Source organism: Spermophilus citellus (assembly GCF_964194105.1).
Source record: "Spermophilus citellus genome assembly, chromosome: 17".
Taxonomy (NCBI): Eukaryota; Metazoa; Chordata; class Mammalia; order Rodentia; family Sciuridae; genus Spermophilus; species Spermophilus citellus.
Window position 1 is genome coordinate 71,782,775 of NC_138199.1, and position 27,921 is coordinate 71,810,695.

Sequence of the window (27,921 nt, forward strand, 5' to 3'; positions counted from 1 at the left end):
GGGGATCTGACATAGGAAAGTTGGAGGGGGTAGGCCAGGCAGAAGGTGGGCATGAGCCAAGGTTCACAAGTAGGGCCCAGCACGCAGGCAAGGTGAGTGGGAGCGTAAGTCCACAGAGCAGAACCCAGTGAGGGGAGGCTGGCAGGAGGCTGAAAAGGAGGCCCAGTGAGTGCGGAGTCCGCCTCTGCCTCTGTGTTAGAGCTCTCTTCAGGAAGCAGGGAAGGGATCAGGCAGGCAGAGCCCCCCACAGGGGGCACGGGTGAGAAAAGGCAAGCCGGGGGCCTGGGGGTGGAGGAAGAGGAGTCATCCAGGGGGTCAAGTCTGCAGGACCCTGGGTAGAGGATGAGGGGGAAGAGGAAGTGAGAAATGGTGGCTGGTCTGAGACGGGCCAGCCACAGAAAGACAAGCCCCACGTGTTCTCCCTCCTGTGGAAACTGAAAAAGATGACCCCGAAGGAAAAGAGGAACTCTTAGGGATGAGAGAAGGGGTCTGGGGAGGGGAGAAAGGAGAGGGCCAGAGAGAGCAGGGTGGGGGGTACCACGAAGCAGGACAGATGCCCGTAGGAAATGTCACAGCACCGCTGATGTGTACAATTAGCACGGTTAATATTCATAGCTCAAAAATGTGTGAGCCTAAGGGGATAATGGTTTTGTTGACAAAAACACCAAAGTCAGGCGGAGGAAAAGAGAATGGAGTCTATCGGTCTCCACAGAAGACGGGCTGGATCCTCTTAGCTTAGAAGCTTCTCCTTTTCTTTTTTTTTTTTTTAACCAGGGCACTTTACCACTTTACCACAGAGCTACATCCCCAACCCTTTTTATTTTTTGTTTTTCTTTGGTACTGGGGATTGATGCCAGGGGTGCTTCACCACTGAACTATATACCCAGCCCTTTATTTATTTATTTATTTATTTATTTTAGACAGGGTCTCGCTAAGTTGCCTAGGTCCTCACTAAGTTGCTGAGGCTGGCCTTGAACTTGCAATCCTCCTGCCTTAGCCTCCCAAGCCACTGGGATTACAGGTATGTACCATCACGCCTGGATGCCTTTTATTTTTTTAATTTTGAGACAGGGTCTCACTAAGTTGCTGAGGCTGTATTTTTACCCATCAATCATCATGGGTCCTCCCGGGTGTCATTTATGCATGTGGAGGAATAGAGAAGAAAAAGAAAGACAGCCATAGCCCAATTGACTAGGGGCCTCCTTGGATGATTCGAGTCAACTCAGGGGTTTAAAAGGCAAGCATGACGCATCCCCAAGCATGTGCTGATTCTATGGCAGGAGCAAGCCCTTTTGCAAACCAGCCAGCTCGCGCAGCAGCCTGAGCCAGAGAACAGCGCAAACCTGGGACCCCTGCAGAAAGGTCTGGTTTCCACCAATTTTTTTACTCAAATTATTATATTTGTCAAAACCAAGACGGCGGGCTGCTTCCTGCCACTGTTTATTAATAACTATCCTCAACACAAGCTCCTTGGGGAAGCCGGGGAAGCCAGCCCCAGGGCCCAGGCTGGCATCATGCCAGGCGTCTGAGACAGCCCCACGGGATGAAAGCGCTACTTTTCCCAGCTCCTTCCATGGAAAGTGAACCCCACTGTGGCGCCCTCTCCAGGTCTTTACAGGAGTCCAGGGCTCGGCTTCAGTGGGGGCAGATGACACAAAAGATGGGCCATCAGCATTAGGGACAGTTGCAAGATCATCCAGGAAACGTAGGACCCGAGGGGACAGGAAAACCTGCTCCAGGTGGCTGGGAACTGGGAGGCAGAGCTGGCACTAGAGTCCTGTTTTACCCGGGCCTCCTGAGGCCAGGAATCTTTCCACTGCGCTCCCTGTGTATTTGTTGTTATTGTCACCAAGAATGGAGCCGGCGTTCGACATCGACTTCTTGCACTGTATGGTGACTCCTGCAGCAGGCAGGAAGAGTACGATTAACACGAGTTAAGGAGATGCGGGTATCTTCTTGACCTGCAGTCTAGGTTTGGGCACTCGGCCTTCTTTGCTGTGGGGTAACTGTGGGGGCCTTCTGGGACACGACCCAGCTGGTCCAGGCGCTCCCTCTGCTCCCACTCTCCTAACCCCCTCTGACACTAGACAGTGTGTGTAGACACCTGCCTGCCGTCCTGGAGGCACCGAAGGGACCGGGCAGGCAGGCAGCAGATGACGGTGGCTGCAGGGACAGGCAGCGCGCAGCTGGCGCGCAGGCACCGGGGCGCATGGGACTGGCCGGGCCTCGAGCCGGGGGCGCGGGCAAGCGCCAAGAGCTACCAAACGGACGTGGCGTCGCTGGGCGGTCTCACAGACGCGCCGAGGGCCGCAGGGACGCCAGGCAGGCACTCGCACGGAGGGCAGCGGCTCGGGTTCCCGGAGGAGGCGCAGCTCTCTCCGGGCGCGGGAGGGGCGGGCGCAGGGGCGGGGCGTCTCCGGCCCCGCCCTCCAGGCCCCGCCTCCGGGTCGGCGCTGGGCGGTCCGCGCGTTGTTGGTTTCGGGTTGTCAGGCAGCAGCGGCTGGACTGCGGGGAGCCACCCGACAGACGGTGGTGGGGGTGCGGATCGGCCATGCCCGGAGTCGCGGCCTGAGCCCCCCCTCCGCCGCAAGCATGAAGGACAGCGGGGACTGCAAGGACCAGCAACTCATGGTGAGACTCTTCACGCTCCTCCTCGCCCCCCTCCACGACCCCAGAACCAAACCTCCTCAGTCCGCGTCTTACAGATAGTGTCCACTAAGAGGATACGCAAGGGACAGGACCTGGGACTGTCCAGAGCAACTTCGCCTAAGTCCCAGAGAACAGGTGTCCAGAAGGTATGGTGGCCGTCCACCTGAGGCTGGAAAGTTAACCCAGCTCCAGCGCACAGCCCCCAAGCATCGCCATCCCCCAAACCAGAGCAGCCTCGGGGGCAAAAATGCGCTCTGATCCCGAACAGGATGGACCTTCTGTCCTGAGAAGGAAAGTGGAGGTTTCCTCGTGAGCCAGTGGGGATGCCCCAGCAGGGGGTTGGAGTAAAGATAGCTGAGGACCACAATAGGAAGACAAGACCCCCCTCAGCCACCTGGTGCCAGGAGAGACTCCCGGGCTGGGTAATAGCTGTCCCATGGACTGCAATGCAGATGCCGTCCAAGTCGGGACTCTGAATCCAGGGAGAAGTTCTGGAAGTGGCCAGCATGGGGTTTGGGCCAGATGAGGAAGTGGGAGTAAGGGTGGTGGCGTGCAGGGACTGAAGGTAGATATTCTTGATTATCAGCAGTCCTGGGTGGAATGAGGAAGAGGGGATGCGGTGGCTCCAAGGCCTCCGCCAGTCTTGGGTAGGGTGTTTCTCTCCAGCCCTCTTTCCAGCTACCACCTTCTGAGGCCTGGGAATGGGCTTCAACACCAGCAGGTGCGATGATGTGGCTGGAGGGTAAAGTCACCACCCCTGTACCCTCCGTAAGGGACCCTGCCTCCTGAAAATGCCCCAACTCCAAGAAGCCCCAGGGTCTGGAACAGCCTCTCCAGAGGACAGCCCCCACCCCCGTGGAGTTCAGCCAGAAGGGCAGGGCAGGGGCCTCGGAAGGTGGAGTGAGGCCCTTAGTTTCACCCACACAACCGGCAGGTGTGTCCCTTTGATTAGCAAAAGAAACCCTCCCCCTTTCCCCACTGAGTTCTTTGGGGAGATTCATTCCTCAGTGACATTCTTCTGGGGCAGGAATGTGATCACAGGTGGCTAGGATGACCAGGAGAAGAGAGACAAGGGTATGAGAGTTGCCAGTGGCCTCTTGCCCAGCTGCATCCCGACTGCCAGACCCCATCCCACAGCCCCCGTGCCTGCACCTGCAGGCGTAGTGCGTCATCCACAGACACAGGGTGCCGCCGGTGCCCAGGGAGCCATGGATGTTTAATTTGGGCGAGTGACTGATGCAGCCTGAGCAGACTGTTCCCTCCCCTGGGGTTGTCCCCGAGGCGTGGGCCCCTGGAGAGACGGGTAGACTCACACACAGCCTGACATGCTCTGGACCTGTTGCCCTCTGACCTAGGCAGTGACCTTGACTCACTGAGTTTTCCTTAGAACAAAGGAGCCTGGGTAGCTGGACTCTGGAGAAGCCATGGCTCTGCTTGCAGGACGAATTCCAAGGCCCTCTCCTCCTCCTGTCTATGGCCTACATGGCCCTCTCCTTCTCACTCTGAGGTCTGGTCTTCTCTCCCAGGTGGCGCTCAGGGTCCGGCCCATCAGCGTGGCAGAGCTGGAGGAAGGAGCCACCCTCATCGCCCATAAGGTGGACGAGCAGGTATGTGGGACTGCAGCCAGGAGCTGCAGGCAGAGGCTGCTCAGACGGCCCAGGGGCACCTGGTGGGGACAGGAAGGGCCCTCTGGCTCCCAGGGTCTTCCTCCTCTACTCCCTGAACTCTTGACTATACCGTTGACAACATCATCAAGGAAGCCAGGGCCTCCCTTTTGGAAGTCTTTCCGGACTGATCCTGGAAAGCTGAGCGCTTATGTAGCCCAGGCCCTGGACACTCATCTCTCAGGTGCTGTGGCTTGACTCCATGTTAACACATCTGCACGCATTTACAGGGTCAGAGCTGGAGCTCACCTCCAGGGTGTTCCTGTTTTGTAAAGTCCTTGGTTGTAAAGTCCCTCATGATGACAAGAGCAGAACGCAGGACATAGAAGTCCTTGTCCAGTACCCACAACATGCTGGGGACCATACTAGGAGCTGGGAAACTTAAGTCAATAGAAAAGATCCTGTCCTCCCCCATGACCTACAGTCCGGTGCAGGAGATGAGGCATTAATGAATTGAAACAAACAGGAGTTTGAAGCTAATGCAGGCTGTGAAAATTGCATAGTGGGCTGGAGTTGTGGCTCAGAGGTAGAGCCCTCACCTCACACATGCGAGGCCCTGGGTTCGTTCCTCAGCACCACATAAAAATAAATAAATAAAATAAAGATCTTGTATTCAACTACAACTAAAAAAAAAATGTTTAAAAAAAATTGCATAGTGCCAGAGAATAGGGGGAGCATGGGCTAGTCCTGGAGGTGAGGGAGGACTCCCTTAAGAGACGTGCTTGAGTTCAAACAAGTAGGAAAGGAGATAAATAGGAGTGTGCACAAGAGGGGAAGTTTTGACCAGAGGGACTTGTGTGTGCAAAGGGCCTGTGGTGAGAGGGATGGTGATGCAATGGGATAGCAGAAAAGGCTGGCTCAAGCTGGAGAGAGGGGCAAGAGGTGTGAGATGGGGCTGGAGACATGGGCGGGGCTGGACCAAACACTCTGTGGATGCAGCCTGGATGTTTGTCTGAGGAGGCAGGTGAAGACTCGGGTCCTGGGGTGTTCAGGGTAATGGTGGGAGCAGGTTTGGTGCCCAGGTAGAGCGTCACGGTGGTACAGCGGTATGAGAGTTCCAGTGGCCTCTTGCCCTGCTCCGGGGCTGTGCTGCTGGCTTCTCCTGCTGTCTTGTCGGGGTGGTATGGGGGGCTGGGCCAGGGAAGTCAGAAGGGCACCCTGCAGTGCAGAGCAAGGCACCCTGGGCCCCGGTCCCTGCACCCAGGCTTGGTCCCTGAGGCCAGATGCAAGAGCGAGAATCAACAGACCAGGGTGGGCACAGCCTCCAAGGCCTGCCCGCCCATGGGCTCCCAGGCAGGTGCCCACTGAGCTGCCTCCTTTGGCTGCGATAGAGCAGGGGCCCAGCAGAGCCACCGACCAGCCGCCCGGTTCACTTCCCTGGCTTCTCAAAGGCCTCTGGGAAAGCAAGGGGACAGAGAAGGCCCCGCCTGCAGGGGTCGAAGCCACTGCACAGGGCGAGTGCACAGAAGGGCCGTGTAGGTCCCGCCTCTGCCGGCTGCGTGGCCCTCGGTGCCGCCTCTGTGCGTGGGGACAACGGTCGTAATGACTTCTTTAGAGGGCCTCTGAGGGGCCGATGTACAGGGCTATTTAGGGCCCGGCCCAGCGGGAGCGATTCACAGGAGCTGGTCACCCTCACCGGCTGGGCCCGAGGTCCCCAGGGCTGCTGGACCAGCTCATGAAGGGGCATCCCTGAAGAGCCAGAGAGCTCAGAGCAGAAACCCTGCAGCTGAGGCCACTCCCTGTTTGTCCAGTTTTCCCCCAAGGATATCAGGTCCTTGTCTGGGGACAATGGTGTCTCTCTTGGCTGCTCCTGGCTCCCAGCTGGCCCGGGGGCTGATAAGTACTAACTGATGGGAACACTCCCGTGGAGGGCTCGGCCCATTGTGCAGCCGCACTCAGGGAACACTGGCTCCATTCTGTCTCGGGGCCGGGGAGGGGCTGCCTGCAGATCCAGCCCAACCCTGTGAACGGCACCTCCACACGGCAGAAGGCCACCAGCCGGGCAGTCCACCAGAGCTGCCCCTCTGTGGGTGGAGAGGTGCAGAGAGCTCTGTCCTGAGCTCCTTCTGTCAAAGACAGCCTTGTCCTGGGGGCCTGGCCCAGACCTGAAGCCGGCAGTTTGGGAACGGCCACAGCAAGGGCTAAGCTGGGAACCTCCTAAAGCAGGCTGTCCCCCTGACAAATGAGGCCCTGGTGGCACGGACGTAGGACTTATTATGGGCCCAAGAGCCACACGGACAGCAGGCTTCTGTTGCCCCCTGCTCTGACCAGCCCCTCCACGTGCCTCTCTCCAGTGGCCCTGAGATTTTCCTGGCTCTGGCCCAGAGGGAGGCTTGGGGGTCCAGTCTTGTTCAGCCTCCCAGATGAGGCCAGTCAGCCAGGTGACTGTCTCCTCCCTCCTCTAGGGCCTGGGGCCCAGTGGTCACCAGGGTGAGCCTGGGAGCTTGCCCAGGACCGCCTGGCAGTGGTGTCTCTGTCCAGCCAAAGTGTCCCTGGGCCCAAGTGGCCCGCATGGTGCCCTACCTCCTGTAAAGAAGGTGTTGGGTGGGACTGTCCCCTGCTTTGCGTTGCTCCCTGGGTTGTGGCTGTCATGGCTGGTGTGGCCCAGCCCCTGTGGCCTTGGGCTCTGGGCCCTGCCTCTTGCTTCCTGCTTCCTGCCTGCCATGGGGACCGGTGGATTCCTCTCCTCTGCTGGTGTCATCTGGGGCCCATGGGTGGGGAAGCCCTGAGTGGCATAGCTTAGAGGTCCCCACCCAGGGCTCAGCCCCTGGGTGGTCAGCAGGGAGGGGCAGTGTGGCAGCCCAGCCCGGTGAGTCCTGAGAGGGAGAGGTACCGTGGTGTCTCCCACTGGCTCCGGCCTCCTTCATGGGGTCCCAGAACAACTCTCCCTAGGGACAGACGTCACCGTTCTCCTGGGGACACCTGGAACTCAGGAGATGATATCCAGTCTTGCAGAGGTGGGCCCCCCAAGCAAAGTGACCTTGGGGACAAGAGGTTGGTGTTCCTGGATTCTGGGGAAGCTGGAGTTAGGATTTGGATTTGTAAAAGGGCCAGAGTGGGTGCCTTTTGGGCCTGGGGTCCCAGGGTTCCAGTTCAGCTCAAGACAATAATCAAAAGGCTTCCTTGAGGGTCCTTAGAGGACCCTGTGTTAGAGGGCTCGTGTATTCGCCTGCTGCATGGCAGGAGTAATATATGTTCATCCATCTCAGGGGCCAAATTATGGGAAGGTTTCAGGCCCCTGAGTTAAAATCCTCCTGCCTCCCCCTCTCTATGTCAGAGTGCTCCATATGGCCCCCCAGTGGCCACCTCCCTATGGACATGTTCCTGGGAGAGTGTGCTAGGAGCTCTGTGCTTCGGTAGCGTCTGGGGTGGGTGTGGATCCTGAAGCCAGGCCCCGAGGGAGGACCCAGGGAGGGAGGGAGGGCCCTGAGGGGGTTCCAGACGGGAGGAGAAGCCACCTCTCCCTCCCACGGCCCCCCCCACAGCCTGCCGACCCTCCCCCTTGAGTCCCGGGCTGTTCCTCTGCAAGACTTAAGTCAACAGACAGTTGTATAATCCTATAATTAGCATTTATCTGCTTGCAGCCCGGCTGCCACCCTTGGTTCCTGGGGTCCTGTGGAGCCCAGGAGGGACCCTGTAGGGGGTCCAGCAGCAGGACCAAGGTGGGAGGGCAGGACCAAGGGGGAGGGAAAGGAGGAGCAGAGGGGTTGAAGGGTGTGGCGGGCGATGCGGGTGCAGAAAGGAGGGAGCAGTGGAGGAGAGCCCCGCTCCTGACAGAACAGAGACCCGCCACACTGCACCTGGGCTCCAGGGGACCCAGCCCTGCCACGTCTGGCTGGGTGTCCATGGGCAAGCCAAGACCTCCCTGGGCCTCTGTGGCCTCCTCAGAAGACGGAAGGACAAGAACCTGCTCCGCGCACCCCAGGGGTAAAGGGAGATGGCGTAGGGGGCGTGTGGCCTCGCAATGTGGGGCTGTTGTGAAGGGAGAAGAAAGCATTAGGTGACAGATGCTAAGAGCCAGAGACAGTGACTCCTGTTGGGCAGCTGCCTTGGGCTCCCTTGTCTGCCTGGGGGACAGCAGAGCTACACGCCATCTAGGCTTCTTGGCCCTGTTGCCCCCAAGAGCTGAGCACAGTGGCAAACGACCAGGGAAGGTACAGGACTCTTTGCCTTACCCCCTCGGCCATCCCCACAAGGTCCCCAGCCCCTCCCACACCCTTTGTCTCTGAACTGTTCATTCTGGACATTTAATGAAATGGGTCATACAATAGGTGCTCCCTGATGGCTGGCTTCTTCCCCTTCGTGTAACGGGTTTGAGGTTCACCCGCATGACAGCTGACTTCAGAACTTCATTCCTTTTCCTGACTAGACACTATTCCATGGCATGGATGGATCCATCGGTCTCTGGGCATTTGGGTTGTGCCCACTTGGACTGTTGTGTATAATGCTGTGAGGACACAGGACTCTTACCCTTATTGCCTGGATAGGTATAGGAAAGGATTCTTGTTAAAAATGCAGATTTGGGGAACTGGGGCTGTGGTTCAGTGGTAAAGCGCTTGCCTCGCATGTGTGAGGCACTGGGTTCGATACTCAGCACCACATAAAAATATATATAGATACTGTGCGCTCATCTACAACTAAATAAATATTTTTAAAAATGCAGATTTGGGGCTGGGGATGTAGCTCAGTTGGTAGAGTGCCTTCCTTGTATGCACAAGGCCCTGGATGCATTCCCCAGCATCACCAAAAAAATGAAATGCAGATTTGTGGGCCCCCCTTTTCCAGAGATTATTATTGTGTAAATCTGGAGGTACCTGGGAATATGCATCTTACAAGCACCACTCCTGGGAGACTCTGATAAAGGCAGCTGCGGACCCACTGATAGACCCACACTAGATCCCCTATCATTCTGAGTCTAGGGGTCCTCAGAGTCCTGTAGCCAGTGGAGATGTGACCAGGACATCAGTCTGATGGGACTCTGTCCTAAGCATCCTGCTGGGCCTTGGTGGCTTTACGAGCTCAGCAGACTCTGTTCTGGGCTTCTCTGTGCAGCCTGGAGACTGACAGGGCCCAGGGACCCTTTCCTAGGATCAAAGTCTCCTTTATTGACAACTCATAAGTTGGTACAATCTAAATAGAAATATGACCAGCATCAAATGCTCCTTCTTAAAGAAAAAAAAAAAAAAAAAAAAAAAGGAAAACCAGAAATAGCTACACAGGGCTGAAATCCACCCAGCCAGGACCAGTTTTGTTTTGCTGTGCTCTGTTTTACCGTGTGGGTAAAGGGGACATGAGCCTGGCTGGGGATGACCAGAGCCAGCCAGAGGCTTCTGGGAAGGATGGAGGCTACAGGTTACAGGAGGCTCCAGGAGGACCCTGTTGGTCCTCCCTGACCTCAAACTGGGCCAAACTGGAGGCCCAGAGAATAGATGCCACGGGCTCAGGGTCACACAGCACTGGGCCACATTTGTGGCATCCCCACCCTCAGGGACCTTCACTGCCAGCTGTGGAGGCTGGAGAATAGCCTAGGCCATCATTTTTCATCAGGGGACATTTTGCCCTGAAGGGACACTTGGCAATGTCATAACTGGGGGCAGGGTGCTCCAGGCATGGAGTGGGCAGAGGCCAGGGATGCTGCCAGACATTCCACATGCAGGGCCACCCCCGCCACCAGGAATGACCAGAGCGGGATTGAAAAGCCCTGGTCTAGGCGCAGCTGGAAGGCCAGGAGGAGTCCTGGGAAAACCGCCAAGCCATCGAAGCCCCGGCAGCTGAGTAGGTGCAGCGGGAAGAGCCCCTGGTGTGCTTTGTGCAAAGGATTTCTCACCTAGGAGTGCTAGGAAAGAGCCTGTCCCTGGGCCCAGGACCCCCCTCCCCAGCAGGATCTCACGGGCTCCCAGTGGGCGGGAATTCCAGGCGGGAATTCCACTTTGTACCTGCACAGAACTAAAAGTAGGGCTGTGGAGTGGAGGCTGTGGAGTGGAGGACCAAGCTGAGTTGGGAGGCCTGGGGCTGCTGGGCCAGCTGGGCTTGCAAGGCAGAGCCCTCTGGACACGTCCACCTTCCCTCTCCTGGCCTGTCTCCTGCCCCCTGCACCACTGACAGGCCCCTGGCCATGGACATTCCCTGGGGGTTGGGAGAGAGGGTGCTGGAGCAGAGGCCAACCCCTGGGGCTGAGGGAGGGCTGGGCTGACGTGCCATCTCAGGTCCTGGCTGCACCCACATCCCCAGGGCAGGGAGCCACCTCGGGAGGTGCACTGGTTTGCAAAGCTGCTGTAATAAAGTGACTTTCTGCTGGGTGGCTTGAAGAACAAGTTTATTACCCCACAGCCCTGGTGGCCAGAGTCTGAAATCAGTGTCAGGGAAGGGTCTGGTCCGGGTCTCTCTCCTTGGCTTGTTGGTGACTCTCCTCACATCACCTTGCCTGTGTGTATCTGTGACTCCTCTTTTATAAATGGTCTTGTTGAGGGAAGGGAAGGGCCCGCCCTTCTCCCGTCAAGCCCTTGTCCTCACTCAACTGATTACAGCTGCAGCGACTGTATTTCCAAATAAGGTCACTGTCTAAGGTACGGGGCTGGGGACTTCATGTGAACTTGGGGCAGGAGAGAGGAACACACAACTCAAGTCCTGACAGGTGGGCTTTGCCTCATGGGGCAGCCGCTGTCCACTGTTCACACCGAGAGTCAGGGGTGCGAGGCTGGGGTGAGGAACCTCGATTCTGGAACCAGCTTTGGACCTGACTGACTGCACTCTGCAGCAGTGGCTTTGGGTGGATGATTGATCCAGGCTCAGTCTTTACGGTCCAGCCATAGCAGGAGTGCCCACTCCTACGGCCGCTGAGCGCGCTGCCTGGCATGCTCAAAAGGCAGCTTTCTTCAGCAGTCATCCCCTGGGTGCGTGCTGTGTGCCAGCCAGCGTGACATTTAGAGGGAGGCTCCCAGGGTGAGGGCTTGAGTGTGCATAGGGCACACAGCATGCTTGCCTGGGTAGATGCCTGCAAGAAGCCTTGGATCTGTCTGCGGGGATTCCTGGCAGAAGGGGCAGGAGGTGAACCCCCAGCTCTTTCCAACTCTGCGTCTCTCCCAAGAAACCTCAGCAGTCCGAGCAGAGGACCACCACCCACAGCCTGCCCTCACCTATTTGCCTTGCTCATGCTTTTCTCTAGAACATTCTCCCCCAACTCTGTCAGTTCTCATCCGTAGGACCCAGTGCCAGCACCACGTCTTCCAGGAAGCCCTCCCGTCCTGACAGGATTAGGCGTCTCCTGCTAGGTGCCACCCTCACCTGTTTATTAAAATGACCAAGGAGTATCAGAAGGCAGGACACCGGCCTCACTTTGTAGCCTCCTGGGCTGGCCTGGCCCGGGGCTCTGCCTCCCTGATGTCCCAGGCTGGTCTCCTTAGCAGCTCAAGCCCCCTTCTCCAGCTCACCTGGCACAAGGGCTCCATTGTGTGGCAGTGGACAGGAGGGAGGGGCAGGGGCTGGGCGCAGACAGATGGAAGCAGGCGGAGCCTCTTTAAGTGGGGACCGAGGCAGCTGTGCCGCAGCGCAGCGACACAGGAGCGTTCCCTGTCAGAGGAACCAGATGCCCGAGGTGCCGTGACCCTGGCAGTGCTGGAGGTCTTGGGAAGGTCATGGGTGGGGATGGGCAGTGCATGCTGCTCACCCTCCTCAGCACTGAAGCAGGTCTGGCACCTGAGGCAGGGAGCACTGAAGGCAGGAGCCCTGGCACCCGAGGTGGGAGCCGGTACAGTGGGTCGGGCTCCAGTTGCATCCCACAGGGCCCCGCGCCAGGGGACTCGAGCCAGGTTTTGTCTTTAGTTGAGTCTGAAACTTGATCAGGGCTCCTGCTGCTGGCAGCCGAGGACAGGGACCAGATCCTGGAAGAGGCTTGAGGAGGTGACCAGTGGCCGGGCCAGGTGGGTCCCCCAGGTAACAGTACAGGCCCAGACGCCTTGTGCTTAGCTCTCTGTGGCCACCAGCCTTTGGCCGGCTGGGAGGTGGCCTTCTTTCCCCTACCCAGCCTGTCTGGAGCCCTCATCTTTAACTGGTTTACCTGGGATCCCATCTGATTGGATAGGACCTCTGCCTCCTATCCGCCTCCTATCCAATCAGATGGGATTCCAGGGTCCCCTGGCCCCTCCCTCCTGGAGAATCTCAGAAGGGCCTGGGCAGGTTAGGGTGTAGTGAGCACAGGTGTGTGCCCACCCCAGGGTCCAGGAGAGAAGGCAAGGGGCTTCCATCCCAGGACATAGACAGAATGCAGAGGGGAGTCTTCTGGGAGTGCCCAGGTCCTTGACCTCCTGGGACTGGGCCTCCCAAATCCTCAAGCTTGACAGCTAGAACCAGAGGGACCCACCGCAGATCTCCTAGGTCCACGAGCTCTGCTGTGCGCCCGGGTCGGGCTCCTGCCACCTCACGCCAGCCTCTGCTGCCCCCTCTGAGTGGCCACTCCCTATGCCTTGTCTTTTTGGAAGCTGTTTGGGACGTCACTGGCCCTGGTCCTGCTGCTGACCAGCGAGGGAGCGCAGTCACGGTCTCTGCCTCTGTGGGGCGACGCTGACAGCCTGTCCCTTCCCCTGTTAGGACTTGGCCCGCCTCTGTGTCCAGGGCAGAATGAGCACCAGGCCCTGGGTGAGAGCAGGGAGTGAGAAGAAGGTCCAGAGGATGGGCAGGTGCCTGCCGGGGCCCCAACCCTGGCTCTGCCGATTCCTAGCAATGTGACTTTGTGCCTCAGCCCACCATCTGAGAAGAATAATCATGAATTCACATTAAAGGCTCAGTGAGGATCAGCTGCAGAGAGTGCGCGAGGGGCGTGAGGCTGCTCTGCCCCTCCGGCTCGTGGTGAAGGGGCCACCATCTGGCACTCTGTTGAGCTCCCCGCCCCGGGGAACAGGCCCTGCTCATTAGGAGCCAGCGCTGCGGTGGCTTATTTCCCCTGGCTGTCTGCAAAGCCAGGGCCCCAGGGAGCCCGGGTGTTCCCAGTCCCCGAGCAGCACTTAGAGGTGCCAGTCACCTGGGATGGTGGAGGGGCAAGGGGACAGCGCCTGCATTGTGGGGGCCCAAAGGGACAGATGACCTCTGTGCGAAGGTGGGGTGTCACCCAACTGCTTTGCTTTTTGTCTTTTATTTATTTATTTATGTTTGTGGTTCTGGGATTGAACCCAGGCCTTGTGTGTGCAAGGCAAGCTCTCTACCGACTGAGCTATGTCCCCAGCCCTCGTTTTTTTGTCGTTTAAAAAGTTTTCTGGATTGTTTTGGTTTTGTTTTTGCTTTTTTAGCTGTTTTTCTATTTCATTTTGGTTTTTGTTTCATTTTTTTACCCCTCTGGATTTGATGGCTGTCCTTCCCGTCCCCTGCCTCCATCTCTGCTCTCCTCTTAACATCCCCTTGAAGGACCGCTGGGCACTTAGCATATGCTCACCCTTGTCTCTTGGGATCTTCACAGCCCTGCGGGGAGGTAACACAGAGGAGGAGACCGATGCTCCAGCAGGTCCCAGTGCTTGTTTGAGGCCACTCTGCTTCTGAGAGGCAGGGCTTGGATTCAGAGGCTGTCCGGATAGTCTCTCCAGCCCCGCTTCCCTCATCCTGCACCCCCCAAACCAAGCCTTCCAGGACTCTTTGAACACCTTCTGTGGCTTCCGTGGGCCTCCACTGACTCCCCCACCCCACCCTAGGTCAGGACTCCAGCAAGGAACCAGGCCCTTCCTCTGCCTCTTCAAACAGAGCCCAGAGCAAGTCCCAGCCCACTGAGGACGTGGGCAGAGTGGAGTGGCTTTAGAGATTGTTCTGGAAGAGGGGTCCCTCAGTCACCTCAGAGCAGGGGGAAAACCTAGCCAGTGGGGGAGCCTCAGCAGGCACTGGGCAGCTGTGCCCCCAGCCCAGCTCCAGTCAGGGTCCCCCCAGGCAGACCCCCAGCTCAGGCTCGAAGCTGTCAATCGCCCAACTTCCCCTCAGACACAAGTGAGCAGCCCCCAAGCCCAGCTGCTTTCTTCATGCCTGTCCCCTGCTGCCCGCCGCTATCTGCCCTGCCCTGCCCTGCCCTGCCCTGCCTGTGGGTTGCCTGTGGGCTGCCTGCCAAGTGTGGAGGGGCGAGGCAGCCCAAGCAGGGTCCCAGCTGCCACGCAGCTGCAGGGAGGTGGTTGAGTCTGGGCTTCAAACCCTGATCTGGGTGTTGAGCCCCGGTCCCCACCAGCTAGCATGTGGCCAGGGCAGGTACCTCTGCAGACCCTGAGCCCCTGTCTGTCCAGCGGGAGTGACGACTGTTTCCCTGAGGGACTCTGTTGGGCAGCAAGGCTGGGTGGGTAGGGTGGCCCAGCCCTGTGGTCGATCCTCCTGCGGTACAGGCGGCACCGTGGGCAGCGTGGCAGGTGGGAAGGAGCCAGGATCTGAGCTCTGCCAGGGGCTGGGGCACCCCACAGAGCTCTCTCTCCCTGTGGCTGTGCCCGTCTCACAGGAGCTGCTGTTTGCCATCAGGGAGGCTTCTCCTCCGGGCATCCTAGGCCAAGTCCGGACCTGACACCCAGAGAGTGGACAGGGGCAGGAATGGGCCCTGGGCTCTGAGGACCTTGGGTGACTCTGGTCTGCCTTTGGCAACCTTTGCAGATGGTGGTTCTCATGGACCCAATGGAGGACCCCGATGACATCCTGCGGGCACATCGCTCCCGGGAGAAGTCCTACCTGTTCGACGTGGCCTTTGACTTCACTGCCACCCAGGTGAGGGGGGCCAGGGCCTGGAGACACTCATGAGCCTTCTCAAACCTTTGTCCCACTCAGGGGCCCTGCCACTGACCCCTACCTTCCCTCCACCATTGGCTCAGTGATCAGATTTCCAGTGTCCCCATTTAGGAAGTCTGTGTGTGCCTGCCTGGCTTGCACACTGTGTACACCTGCCTGGCGCGCACACCTGTGTACACCTGCCTGGCGCGCACACCTGTGTACACCAGCCTGGCACGCCACACACCTGTGTACACCTGCCCGGCATGCACACTGTGTACACCTGCCTGGCACGCCACACACCTGTGTACACCTGCCTGGCTTGCACACTGTGTACACCTGCCTGGCGCGCACACCTGTGTACACCTGCCTGGCACACACACCTGTGTACACTTGCCTGGCTTGCACACTGTGTACACTTGCCTGGCATGCACACCTGTGTACACCTGCCTGGCGCGCACACCTGTGTACACCAGCCTGGCACACCGCACACCTGTGTACACCAGCCTGGCACGCCGCACACCTGTGTACACCTGCCCGGCATGCACACCTGTGTACACCTGCCTGGCACGCCACACACCTGTGTACACCTGCCCGGCGCACACACCTGTGTACACCTGCCCGGCGCACACACCTGTGTACACTTGCCTGGCATGCACACCTGTGTACACCTGCCTGGCGCGCACACCTGTGTACACCAGCCTGGCACGCCGCACACCTGTGTACACCTGCCCGGCATGCACACCTGTGTACACCTGCCTGGCTCACACACCTGTGTACCTGCATGGCACGCCGCACACCTGTGTACACCTGCCCGGCATGCACACCTGTGTACACCTGCCTGGCATGCACACCTGTGTACACCAGCCTGGCACGCCGCACACCTGTGTACACCTGCCCGGCATGCACACCTGTGTACACCTGCCCGGCATGCACACCTGTGTACACCTGCCTGGCACGCCGCACACCTGTGTACACCTGCCCGGCGCACACACCTGTGTACACCTGCCTGGCGCGCACACCTGTGTACCTGCATGGACACGCTTGGGTTAGCACTGCCTGCCACTCTGCACGACACAGTCACGTGGAACACTCCATGAGAGGAGCCAGAGGAGGAAGCCTGCAGCCCGTCTGGCGTGGGGGAACAGGTGGAGGAGAGCCTCAGGGAAGCGGACACCTTCCCAGGGACCCCTTCTCGCCCGTCTTCAGGAGGCTCCCAGGAGCAGATGGAAGGTGTCCTCAGGGGCAAGGGCCAGAAGCCGGCTGTGGGGCGGCGTCTCAGGTGTCCTGAGTGCTCCACAGCTGGCGCCCCCGGGCTGTACGGTGGGATGCGTCCACCTTCTGTTCCCCTCCTCCAGGCCTGGGCTCCTGGGACAGAAGCCTCCCCTTCTCAGGGCCAGGACATCTGTGGCACCTGTGCTCTGCCCTGTCTGCCGCAGGCCCCTGACGGTCCCCTTTTCCCTGCAGGAGATGGTGTATCAGGCCACCACCAAGAGCCTCATTGAAGGTGTCATCTCAGGCTACAATGCCACCGTCTTCGCCTACGGCCCTACGGGTGAGGGGAAGCCCAGTAGTGGGTCAGGATTGGGGTGCCCCTGCGTGCCCCGCAAGAGCCAGGCCTCTCACCCTGCATCAGAGAGCTAGTGTGGTCCCAACTGGGGTGCAATCAAAGATGGGGTGGGCCCTAACGTCCCCCAGGGTCCCAGTCCCAAAGCCCGGCCCCAGCCAAGGCCGTCACCCTTCCTGCCCCTCGCCACCTCCCTGGCCATGGGCAGTGGCCTTGAGGACAGAGCTGGGGTTACCAGGAGCACCTGCCCAGCCAGGCCTCACTTCTTCCCCCACCCGGCTCTGCCCAGGCTGCGGGAAAACCTACACCATGCTGGGCACGGACCACGAGCCCGGCATCTACGTTCGGACCCTCAATGACCTCTTCCGTGCCATTGAGGAGACCAGCAATGATATGGAGTACGAGGTGTCCATGTCCTACCTGGAGGTGAGCCCCAGGCTTGGATAAGAGGTGCCTAGGAGGGGCTGGCCCACCTGTCCGGAGCCAGTCACCAGGCAGCTTCCTGGCTGCTCTCCCACGTCCCTACCTGACAAAAAATGAGCTCAGAGAGGTTAGGCCACTGGATCGACGTCCCACAGTAGGTGAGGGAACAAGCCTTCAGACTCAGGACCCTGTGGCTCTAAAGCCGAGCCTTGCCCGTTGGACCTACCCTGAGTAGCCTTGGCAGTGAGCACAGAAGCTCCCGGACAGCTTCCCTCCCCACAGCCCAGGGCCGTTCCTCAAACACAACCTATCTGCCCATGGGAGGGGGCGGGGGAGCACACCGAGGACCCAGGAGCGGGCTGGACGCCATCTGGCTCCCGAGGGGCAGATAATCTCCCCGGTGACAGCCCAGGAAGAGCAGTGAGGCGGAGCTGCCTGCAGCTGTCCAGCCGGCAGCCAGCGAGGCCCACTTTGTGGCCCCGGGAGAAGCAGCCTCAGGTCACCTGGAAACGGCAGGGCTCCCCCACCTGCCGAGGTGTCCAGCCGTCAGGAGGCGCTCTGCCCCGGCCCACCTGTCGTCAAGGGGTCCTCTGGGTTCTGAAGCTGCGTAACTTTGGCCTGGAGCCCCCTGGTCCCCAGTGGGAGGCCTCCCACCCCCACCCTGCCGTGGAAAGGATGGGTCGCTCCCCAGGCAGGCTCCCCTCCGAGGACCTGGGGCCCCGAAAGCGTGACCTCCTGTTCCCTTTGTGTCCAGGAGGGCGGGGACCAGGTCCTGGCCTAGACCTCCTGCTCTTACCCCCGCCCCCCACTGGTCCCTCAGATCTACAATGAGATGATCCGGGACCTGCTGAACCCTGCCCTGGGGTACCTGGAGCTGCGGGAGGACTCCAAAGGGGTGGTCCAGGTGGCGGGCATCACCGAGGTCTCCACCATCAATGCCAAGGAGGCAAGTCTTGTGCGGCCAACCCAGGGCCATGCCGAGGACACGAGGGGCAGGAGGGGTGGGGGCTGAAGCAGGAGCGGCTGGCGCCCAGCTGGGGTTTGGGGGCCAAGAACCCAGAGTGGCAGCAAGAGGGACACTCTACTTGCCACATGCCCACTGTACTGGCCAGGGCAAGGGACCAGGCTACATGGCCTCTGCACTTACACCCCCCAGAGGGCTGAGGCCACCTGCCAAGCCTCTCTGCACATGGAGGCCAGCCCACCCCACCTGCCTTTCCCAACTTGCCACATCGGATGTCCAGTACCAGGGCGGGGTGCCAGACCCGACCCGCCCCCAGCCCCCAGGACCTGGCTCCTCCTCTGTGCCCCACACGTCCATGGGTCCCCAAGAGCTGCCTGCCCTCACCCCAGATCATGCAGCTGCTGATGAAGGGCAATCGGCAGAGGACCCAGGAGCCCACGGCCGCCAACCAGACGTCCTCGCGCTCCCACGCTGTGCTCCAGGTGGCCGTGCGCCAGCGCAGCCGGGTCAAGAACCTCCTGCAGGAGGTGCGGCAGGGCCGCCTGTTCATGATCGACCTGGCGGGCTCCGAGCGCGCCTCCCAGGTGAGGCCAGCCGCAGGGGGGGCTGTGGGGAACGGGGGTCAGGGAGACCTTCCCCCAGATGTTGGGGGCTGGTGAGCCGCAGGGGGCAGCTTCCAGGGGCTGGGGGAGAGGATATCCCAGGGAGGTGGGGGGATGAACAGGCCCCCAAGGTAAGGCACCAAGGATGTCCAGAGGGTAGGAAGGGACGGGGCCTCGGGCCAAGAGCCAGGGCAGCCGTGGGAGGACAGGAGAGGAGGGAGAGGACAGAGGGCCAGATGAGGAGTTTAGGGGAGAGAGAGGCTGTGGGCAGAGCGTGGAAGAGGGCTGCCAGTCACATCAAGGAGAGTAGAAGGTCCCTGTCCCTCATTTCTGGCAGCATCATTGTGCCCCACCCTAAGCCTTGCTTCCCTGACCTGTGGCCTTGGGTGGTGGCACCTCCCAGCAGACATGGGCCTTGGCCCCCTTCCATGGACAAGCTTGGGGTTCATGGTCACCTGGGCAAGGAGGCCGGTGGTGTCGCTGTTTACACGGGAACAGATGCAGGGGGAATGGCAGCCCGGGGAGTGAACGGGGGGTTTCAAGTTTGAATGTGGGTTCAAGTCCCAGAGGCCTTCCTGGAGGGGTGTGAGGAGGAGCCGGGGAGAAGGGCGTGTCCTCCCGCAGCTGGAGCCAGCTGGTCCTGCAGCACCAGATGGGCAGAGATGGCTCCCGTGGGGGGTACTATGGACAGAGCCTGGACACCGTCCTGGCAGGCCAAGAGGAGGAGAGGAACCCAACACCCTCTGCCACCCATGCCCCCTCCACACACACACACACACACACACACACACACACTCACACACACACTCACACACTCTGCAGCGCCCCCTGGAGCCCGTGCTGGAGCTGAGCAGCCCCAGAAGCCACCTTGTGGACGGCACCCTTCTGCCCAGGGGACACAAGGACCCAGCCACTCTCAGCCCTGCCCCACAGCCTTCTGTCCACCCACCTTGTTCAGAGGCTCCTGTTCTCACCTGGAGAGCCCCCAGGGACACCTGGGAGGAGGGCGGGCCAAGGCTCTCTGATGTCACGTACAGCTAGGTTTCAGGGCCCGGAGCAGAGAGCAGGGCTCACAACTGGTCACCAGGGCTTGGGAGATGGCTTCAGTGAAACCCCATCCCTGCCCCTGCCCCCCAAGGCCCCAGCTAAGCCTTTGCTCACCCCCAGACCCGGAATCGCGGGCAGCGCATGAAGGAGGGGGCCCACATCAACCGCTCCCTGCTGGCACTGGGCAACTGCATCAACGCACTGAGCGACAGGGGCAGCAACAAGTACGTCAACTACCGCGACAGCAAGCTCACCCGGCTCCTGAAGGTACCAGCGGTCCAGCCCAGGCGCGGGCACCAGGGCCGGGGCTGAACAAATAAGCAAATCCAGGAGGTGGCTCGAGCCTGAGTCCCAGCCCTCGGGAGGCCAGGGCCCAAGGATCACCTGAGCTTAGGAGTTTAAGCCCAACCCAGGCAGCAGGGTGAGATCCGACTCAGAAACAGACAACACAGAACGGAACAGCCAGCTACATCTGAATCTCAGATAAAAAATGTCGTTTCAGTGTAAGTATGTCCCATGCAATATTGGAAACATTTACACTTAAAAAAAAAGTTTCCATTCATTGTTTATCTGAAGTTCAGATGTACCTGGGTGTCCTGTATTTTATCTAGAACTCCAACCAAAGGGTGGCAGCAAGAAGGGACAGGAGCTGGACCTGACCCCCTTTCTAGGACTGTGGGTCCAAGAGAACTAAGAGCCATCTGGTTGGCAGACAGTCTATCTCACGGCTCAACTGTCCCCTCCTCTGTGCAGGGGTGCCCAGGGCCTTATGTTCTAGGGACATCACTGAGTGCCCACTCCTGTCTGGGCCCTCTGTCCAGCATTTCACCCCACGAGTCCTTTAATCTTGTCCGTGACTCTATGAGTTGGGGGGGACGTCTTATTTGCAGATGAGGAAACCGAGGCACAGAGGAGTTGAGGTGCTCTGCTAGGGCTCGCACCACGGGACAGTAGAAAAAGCACAGAGGTCTCCTGGTCAGCACGGCCACGGCTCTCTTGCACGGGCGTCACCTGCTGTGGAGACTGCATCCATGAGGCAGGGAGGTGGGGCAGAGGCAAAGGCCTGCCATCTACAAAGGCAGGCAGCTCAGGATCAGGAGTGAAGTAGCTTGCGTCTCACAGCTGGCAGTGGCCGAGCCAGGCCTTTCGTCGTCCTGGGCTGTTTACACCACATGGTGCCCAGCAGCCAGGCTCCACGGGGAGCATCCCCAGGGGCACGGGGAGCAGCCTGCAGGAGGCATTGTGACACTCCAGTGGTCACCGGGACCTCACTCCCCATCCCACCCCACCCCGCAGGATTCACTGGGGGGCAACAGCCGCACTGTGATGATCGCCCACATCAGTCCTGCGAGCACCGCCTTCGAGGAGTCCCGGAACACCCTGACCTATGCTGGCCGCGCCAAGAACATTAAGACCAGGGTGAGGGCAGGCCCGGCGGCGCACACCTGTGATCCTAGCAACTCGGGAGGCAGAGGCAGAAGGATCGAAAGTTCAAGGCCAGGCTCAGCAATCTAGTGAGGCCCTGTCACACACACAAAAAAAGTGCTGGGGATGTAGCTCAGTGGTGGAGCGCCCAGTACTGGGGGGAAAAGGAGATGAAGGTGAGGGTGAGGACCCCAGGCACAGCTTTCCTGACTCGCCCAGCCGTCACCCACTGGCCCCACCCAGTCAGTGTGACCTGCCAGCCCTTCCCAGCACCTGAGTGCCTGGAAGCCCGAACCCCACAGGCCCTCTTTCTGCCATTCCCCACCTGGGCTCTCGGCCCCAGCCCTGAGGTTCGTTTGACCTCTGCGTTTCCCCAGCACCTAGTCACAGTAGCCACGATAAGAGGTGGTGGCCCTGACAGCCCTTACTCTGGGCTCTTTAGCCTGTGATCTCTTTCAGTCCCCACATGAGGCAGGTGTCACTGCTTCCTCAGTACACATTTAGGACAACAGGGCTTGGGGACCTTAGGTGACTTGCCAGCTGGTCAGAGATAGCGTGCAGACTGGAGCTGGGCCACCTGTTGGGACCCCTTCCGCCTAGTAAGAGTCTGTCCCAGCCTGTCCAGGTGTGGAGCAGGCAGCGGGTGGCTGCAAGGCAGAGCTGTCGTGGGGGATGGAAGTTACACTCCTGTTCCAGAACTTCCTGGATAGCTCAGCAGGTGGAAGGGCAGGAGCTGAGTCAAGACAGGGGGTGGGCAGTGGGCAGGCCAAGGGAGCACTGGAGCTTCAGTGGTGCTCTGAAGACTGGAGAGAACATTCCAGAAGTGTGGAAGCAGGAAGGGCAGAGATTCCGAAGGTGGGAAGGAGATGGTGTCTGTGTGGGCGCGGGAGACCAGGATAGCTCCTTGACTAGCGCAGGAGTGGAAGCAATCAGAGGTAGTGGTGGGTGCTGAACCCAGGCCCAGGGCTCAGGCAGACCTTCACAGCAGGGAGCCCTGCAGGTTGATGAGCAGAAGCGGCATTTTCAAGTCACACATCTAGGAGAGGCAGGCAGATGTGAGAGGAGGACTGCAAGAGGCAGAGGGAGGAAAGAGAAGCCCCCGTCCCCCGGCCTTGGGGACTGCACAGAGGCAGGCTGGGTGACTGCAGCCCTCTGCTCCCATCCCCGGCTCCCCACAGGTGAAGCAGAACCTGCTCAGCGTCTCCTACCACATCGCCCAGTACACCAGCATCATCGCTGACCTGCGGGGAGAGATCCAACGGCTCAAATGCAAGATTGACCAGCAGGCTGGGCGGGGCCAGGCCCAGGGTCAGCTGGGGAGGGGTGACATCCGCCACATCCAAGGTGTGCCCCAGGCAGCAGCCCTCCACCAGGTTGTCTCTCCCTGCTCTGGGGACAAGCAGGCAGGGCTGGGTTCATCCAGACCCTGGCTCTTTCTGGCTGGGTAGGCTTGGGCTAGGCACTCAACCTCTCTGAACCATCTAGCCTTCCCCTGTAAATTAAGATCACCATCTCTGCTTCAGAGAGTCGGACATTAGGTGGGATCACACAAGTGAGAGACTCTGAGCATTTAGCTGTGCAGGATTTAACACTGGAGGTGGCCACTGTGGTGCTATGGGGACATGTCTGCCACCACTGGAAGGGGCACGTTCCCTTGTAGACTTGTGTGTTTGCTATGATGTTTTTCCAACATGGCAATGGCGTGTAGGGTCACCTGTGTGTAGCTGACACACAGGTGCTTGGTGCTAGCAAAACCCAGTTCCTATGGAGGAGCTGGGGTCACCTTTGGGCCACAGACTAACTGGCACCCTGTGGGAGTGTATCGGGGGAAGATAAGGTAATCCAGGAGGTCCTCCTGCAGGAAGTGGCTGCACAGGAAGTGGGGGCAATGTTTGGGGAAGAAAGTGTGGAGAAGGCCCTGGGTGGGCACAGACCTTCTTGGCCTGAGCCTGTCCCCTCCGCTGACCTCCCCACCCGCCACCGAGCAGCCGAGGTCCAGCTGCACAGGGGGCAGGGCGAGCAGGACGATATGGCGCCGTTGCGGGAGCAGCTCATCAGCGCTTTCCAGGAGCAGATGGATGTGCGCAGGCGCCTGCTGGAGCTGGAGAACCAAGCCATGGAGGTCCAGATCGAGACCTCCCGCCACCTGCTCACCATTGCCGGGTAAGCACCGCCCACACAGCCTCCAGGTCCCGCCCCCGGCCTGGGAGGGAGGAGCTGGGGTCGTAGGCGCACACTGTCCCCAGGCCTGACCCCTGTGTCTTCCTGGGTGTGGGGCTGTGGCAGCTGGGAGCATGAGAACTCCCGGCGGGCCCTCAAGTGGCGGGAGGAGCAGAGGAAGGAGTCCTACACTAAGGACGACAGCGAGAAGGACTCAGACACCGGCGATGACCAGCTGGACATCTTGGAACCCCCTGAGGTGGCCTCGGCCCGGGAGAGCATCGCGGCCCTGGTGGGCAAGCAGAAGCAGCTGCACAAGGAGAAGGTGTCTGGGTTGAGGGGAGGGGAGTGGGTTTAAGAGGCAGGCGAGGAGGGAGACCTCGGAGGTCAGACCACAGATGCTGGGTGACATTGCTAAACTCTTCAACCTCTCTGTGCTTCACACTTCTCATCTTTAAGTGGGAGCAGTCATGATGCAGCCCTCACTGGGCCGTTGGAGAGATTAAAATCAATGCCTGGCACACACCAGAGAGTCAAGATCAGGGCTTTCCCATAACAGGAGCCTCTGTTCTGGGGTTACCCAAACTGGGGGAGGGACTTCAGGGTATAATGAGACCTGGGGCTGGTCTAGTTATCCACCTGGCTCCAGGGTTGGGTGGGTGGTCGGGGCGCAAGAAAGTGCGCAGAGACCGTGTTGGAGCAGCCCCTGGTTGCAGGCCCAAGATACCCCTTCTGAGGGTTGGCCTCGGCCTGGTGCCCTACCCCATTCCTGGATTTCGGAGGCTGGAGGGGCGAGGACAGGTTGGGCAGGCGGCCGCTGCCTGGTGCTGATCGCCCGCTGCCCGCAGCTGGCGCTGGAGCAGCGCTGCCGGGAGCTGCGCGCGCGGGGCCGGCGCCTGGAGGAGACGCTGCCGCGGCGCATCGGCTCCGAAGAGCAACGCGAGGTGCTGAGCCTGCTGTGCCGCGTGCACGAACTCGAGGTGGAGAACACAGAGATGCAGTCGTACGCGCTGCTCCGCGACGGGGCGCTGCGCCACCGCCGCGAGGCCGTGCGCCGCCTGGAGCAGCACCGCAGCCTCTGCGACGAGATTATCCAGGGTCAGCGGCAGATCATCGAAGGTAGGGCCCGCGCCCCGCGTGTCCGCAACACTGGTGGAGGGCCCGCAGGCCCGCGCTGAGCCCTTCCCTCCCCCTGCAGACTACAACCTGGCTGTCCCCCAGCACCTGGAGGAGCTCTACGAAGTGTACCTGCGGGAGCTGGAGGAGGGCAGCCTGGAGCGGGCCACCATCATGGACCGCGTTGCCTCCAGGGCCCTACAGGTGGGCGCCTGGCACGCGCCTGGGCACGTGTGCATGTGATGAGGGAGGGGCTGCCACCCAGGGCAAGGCCTGGAGAGTGGGTGGCACCAGGCTATCTGGCACCCCAAGGAGGTGACTTCTTTCTTACTCCACCCAAACTTTGCCAAGCCTGAGTGAGGTCCCCACCCCTGGGCATTCCACGCTGCCGCCTGTCCCCACCCAGGGTCTGAGGGCCAGGATTGGCCACCTGAGATATCCTGAATGGCCCCAGATGCCCTCCAAAGAGACCAGGCCACCAGCAGCACCACTAAAAAGCTGCCTGACCGACCACAGCTTAGCCCCGAGGATCCAGAGCCCAAGGCCTCCCAGCCTAGGTTACAGGCCGTGTCCTCTGTGTGCTCTGTCACCGGGTGCCGTTGCCTGCCCCAGGACCAAGTCTCCTGACGGCTTGCCCCTGCTCTTTCCTTCCCCAGGACAGCTCCTTGCCCAAAATCGCCCCAGCAGGAGCCACACTGACCCCAGACTCTGACCTGGAGAGCGTGAAGACGCTGAGCTCTGAGGCTCAGCACCTGCCAGGCAGCACACTCCCGCCCCTGGGGACGGACAGGTGAGGCAGCCTGCTGCCAGCCACCTGCTGTGTCCTGTCTGGGATGCCAACGCTGATCTGTGCTGAGTGGAGAGACGAACTAGAATGAAAGGGAGGGAGTGGCACAGGCCTGGAGCTGGGACTCCCGGGTTCTCTGTCCCTGTGGGCCAGCAGCTTCTCCCTGGGGTGGGGTGGGATGTCATAGCCACCCCATCCTCTCTGTCAACTTCAGTGACGCCCACCACGTGTTCAAGGCCAGTTCCCGGGCCTGGCAGGTGAAGAGCTCCTCTGTGCCCACCCCGCCTCCCATCCAGGGTGGCAGCCTGGTGACCCAGGAGGTGAGTTCTGGGCACCTGTTGGCTCCAGGAGCTCTACTGCTGGGTTGGGGGCTCAGGGGTGGGTACCCAGCAAACAGTCTTTGCAAAACGGCCACCACCTCTGAGACCCTGCAGCCCTGCTGAGTGGGGCATGGGGTCCCTGTTCAAGGCCTTCCTTTTCCCAACCACTTCACCCCCAGGCCCTGCCTCCAGACAGCCTGGGTAGCCATATCACCTCTTCCCCAGACAGCAGCGAGAACCTGTCAGAGATCCTCTTGTCCCACAAAGGTGAGCTGCCCCCTGCCTGCCCTGCCTGGCACCCTCTAAATTGATCCGGCTTGGGGGTGGGAATGTGGCAGTGGAAGAGCACACAGGCCCTGGGTGCAGTCTCCAGCATGGTGACTCACACCTGTAATCCCAGCCACTCAGGAGGCTGAGGCAGGAGGATTGCAAGTTCAAGGACAGCCTCAGCAATTTAGCAAGGCTCTAAGCAACTTAGCAAGACCCTGTCTCAAAAAATAAAACGGGCTGGGGATGTGGCTCAGTGGTAAAGCACTTCTGGGTGTTTTAATCAATCACCAGTACCAAAAAAAAAAAAAAAAATTATCAGTTCACCCAACCCAAAGCCCTTTCTTCTTCTCTACCCTGCTGAATGAGCCCATGCATTGAATGTTGCCACTCTATAGAGACACCAGTGCCACCTGCTCAAGGACACATAGAGATGAGGGCACAATCAGAAACTGAAATGGGGACACCTGCACTTTGAATCATGCCCCCCCTTCCCACTCAGTAATCATTCTCTGTTATTCGTCTAAATAAGCCTGTGGGGTTAGTTTTCCCATGCCATTTACAAAGGAGTGTGTCTTAGCCACAAGCCAGGAGTCCTGTTTCCTGCTCATTTCTGCCAGGCAGAGACGGGGTGTAGAGTGGCCCTGACCCCATGTCCTGTGCTGCAGAGAGGAAAGAAATCCTGACTGGTACCAAGTGCATCTCGGTGAAAGCTGCCCGTCGGCGCTCTCGGGCCCTGGGCACGGAGGGGCGCCACCTGCTGGCGCCTGCCATGGAGCGCAGCAGCCTGTCCCTGCACTCTCTGAGCGAGGCTGATGATGCCCGGCCACCAGGCCCACTGGCATGCAAGCGGCCACCCAGCCCCACGCTGCAGCACGCTGCCAGCGAGGAGAACCTGTCCAGCAGCACAGGAGAGACCCTGTCTCAGGCGGTTGGGCATCGAGGTGGTGGCCCTGGGTTCTGGCTGCGCGGCCAGAAGAAAAGCCCAGGCAAGAAAAGGGAGGAGTCCCTGGAGGCGAAGAGGAGGAAGCGGAGGTCCCGGTCCTTCGAGGTCACAGGGCAAGGGGTGAGGTGTCTGGGTACCTTCCTTGTGGGTGGTAGCTCAGGGCTCGCTTCTTCCAGAGCCCCAGGGCACTTCCAGCCCTGCACACCCTGGGCTCCGCCCTCCACAAGGCCTCTGTCCCAGGCTGGCCCAGGAGCGGGGCAGAGCCCTGTGTCAGACCCTCAGGCAGTGCCTGGCCTCACCTCACTGTTCCCAACCACCACAGCTCTCCCGCCCCAAGACACACCTCCTGGGGCCCCGGCCCTCAGAGAGCACCTCGGACCACAAGACGCCAGTGGGTGGGCACCCAAGCCCTGGTGTCAGGCACCTGGGAAAGGTCACGCTGCCTTTGGCCAAAGTCAAACTCCCCACAGGCCAGAACACAGGTCAGTACCCTCAAGGGAGGGAATGGGGAAGGGGAGGCCTTGGCCAGCCCAGGGAGGGGCTTATTGAGGTCCCTGCCCCTAGCACTGGCCCTGACTGGAAGCATGCTTCTTGACAAACATCATGGGACTAGCAACTTGGGCTACCCTAAGGAGTCAAGGCCACTGGGCAGTGGGGATGCAGATGGCAGGGCATTTCTCTTCTGACCCTGGCCCTTCCCTCTTGTAGGCCCTGGAGACCCCTCAGCCCTTACTGTTCCCCCCAACCCAGCTGGAGTTTCCCGAAGGGTTACTCGTGGACCCCACCTGCCCCACGGGTCAAGCACGCATGGCAAAGATGGACGCTTCCGGCACAACTGAGGGCTCCTGCCTGGAACCAGCTATTCTGCCCCCAAGGCTGAATGGGGGGAGGGGGTGTAGCAGGGAAGGGGAAATGGACCCTGGGCATTGGGGGTCAGGTGGAGCAGGAGCTCAGAAGGTTGGGGCTCCTGAGACCCAAGAGTTGTGGGGGTGTCTGTGCAGCCTTCCATGCTTCCAGTGCCACAGGGAAGGGAGGCAAGCCCAGAGGCCCCCCAGCCCTGCTCAGAACACGGTTGCCAAAACCCTGCACACACCTGGGTTAGTCTTGGCCTTGGCGATGGGGGAGGGAACTGTAGTGGGATGGGCTCCTGGGCCCACACCTGGGGCCAGGGCATTTGGATGGTTGGGGAGGGGCTGATGGCTGGAGGTGGGGAGGGAATCTGGTTTTGTTACTTGGATATGGCTTTTTTTTTCTCCTTCCTTTTTTAA

At 60.0% G+C, this 27,921-nt stretch overlaps 1 protein-coding gene across 4 annotated transcripts; it reads left to right on the plus strand.

Moving 5' to 3' along the window:
- The first annotated feature begins 2,485 nt into the window (after positions 1-2,485).
- On the plus strand, positions 2,486-27,830 carry KIF19 (kinesin family member 19). 4 transcript variants are annotated; one of them, XM_081272804.1, is made up of 20 exons: positions 2,486-2,631; positions 4,176-4,256; positions 14,919-15,029; positions 16,497-16,584; positions 16,886-17,022; positions 17,840-17,965; positions 18,373-18,567; positions 19,753-19,899; positions 20,929-21,051; positions 22,236-22,401; positions 23,046-23,220; positions 23,344-23,542; positions 24,066-24,336; positions 24,416-24,537; positions 24,990-25,123; positions 25,335-25,440; positions 25,620-25,707; positions 26,376-26,758; positions 26,976-27,135; positions 27,362-27,830. In XM_081272804.1, exons 1-20 carry the CDS (start codon positions 2,593-2,595, stop codon positions 27,490-27,492), a joined length of 2,982 nt encoding a protein of 993 aa, XP_081128930.1. In that variant the 5' UTR covers positions 2,486-2,592; the 3' UTR covers positions 27,493-27,830. The 4 variants fall into 4 exon arrangements, with proteins under 4 accessions (XP_081128930.1, XP_081128932.1, XP_081128931.1 ...); XM_081272806.1 differs by having other exon boundaries at positions 26,376-26,722; XM_081272805.1 differs by having other exon boundaries at positions 26,376-26,696.
- The last annotated feature ends 91 nt before the right edge of the window (positions 27,831-27,921 follow it).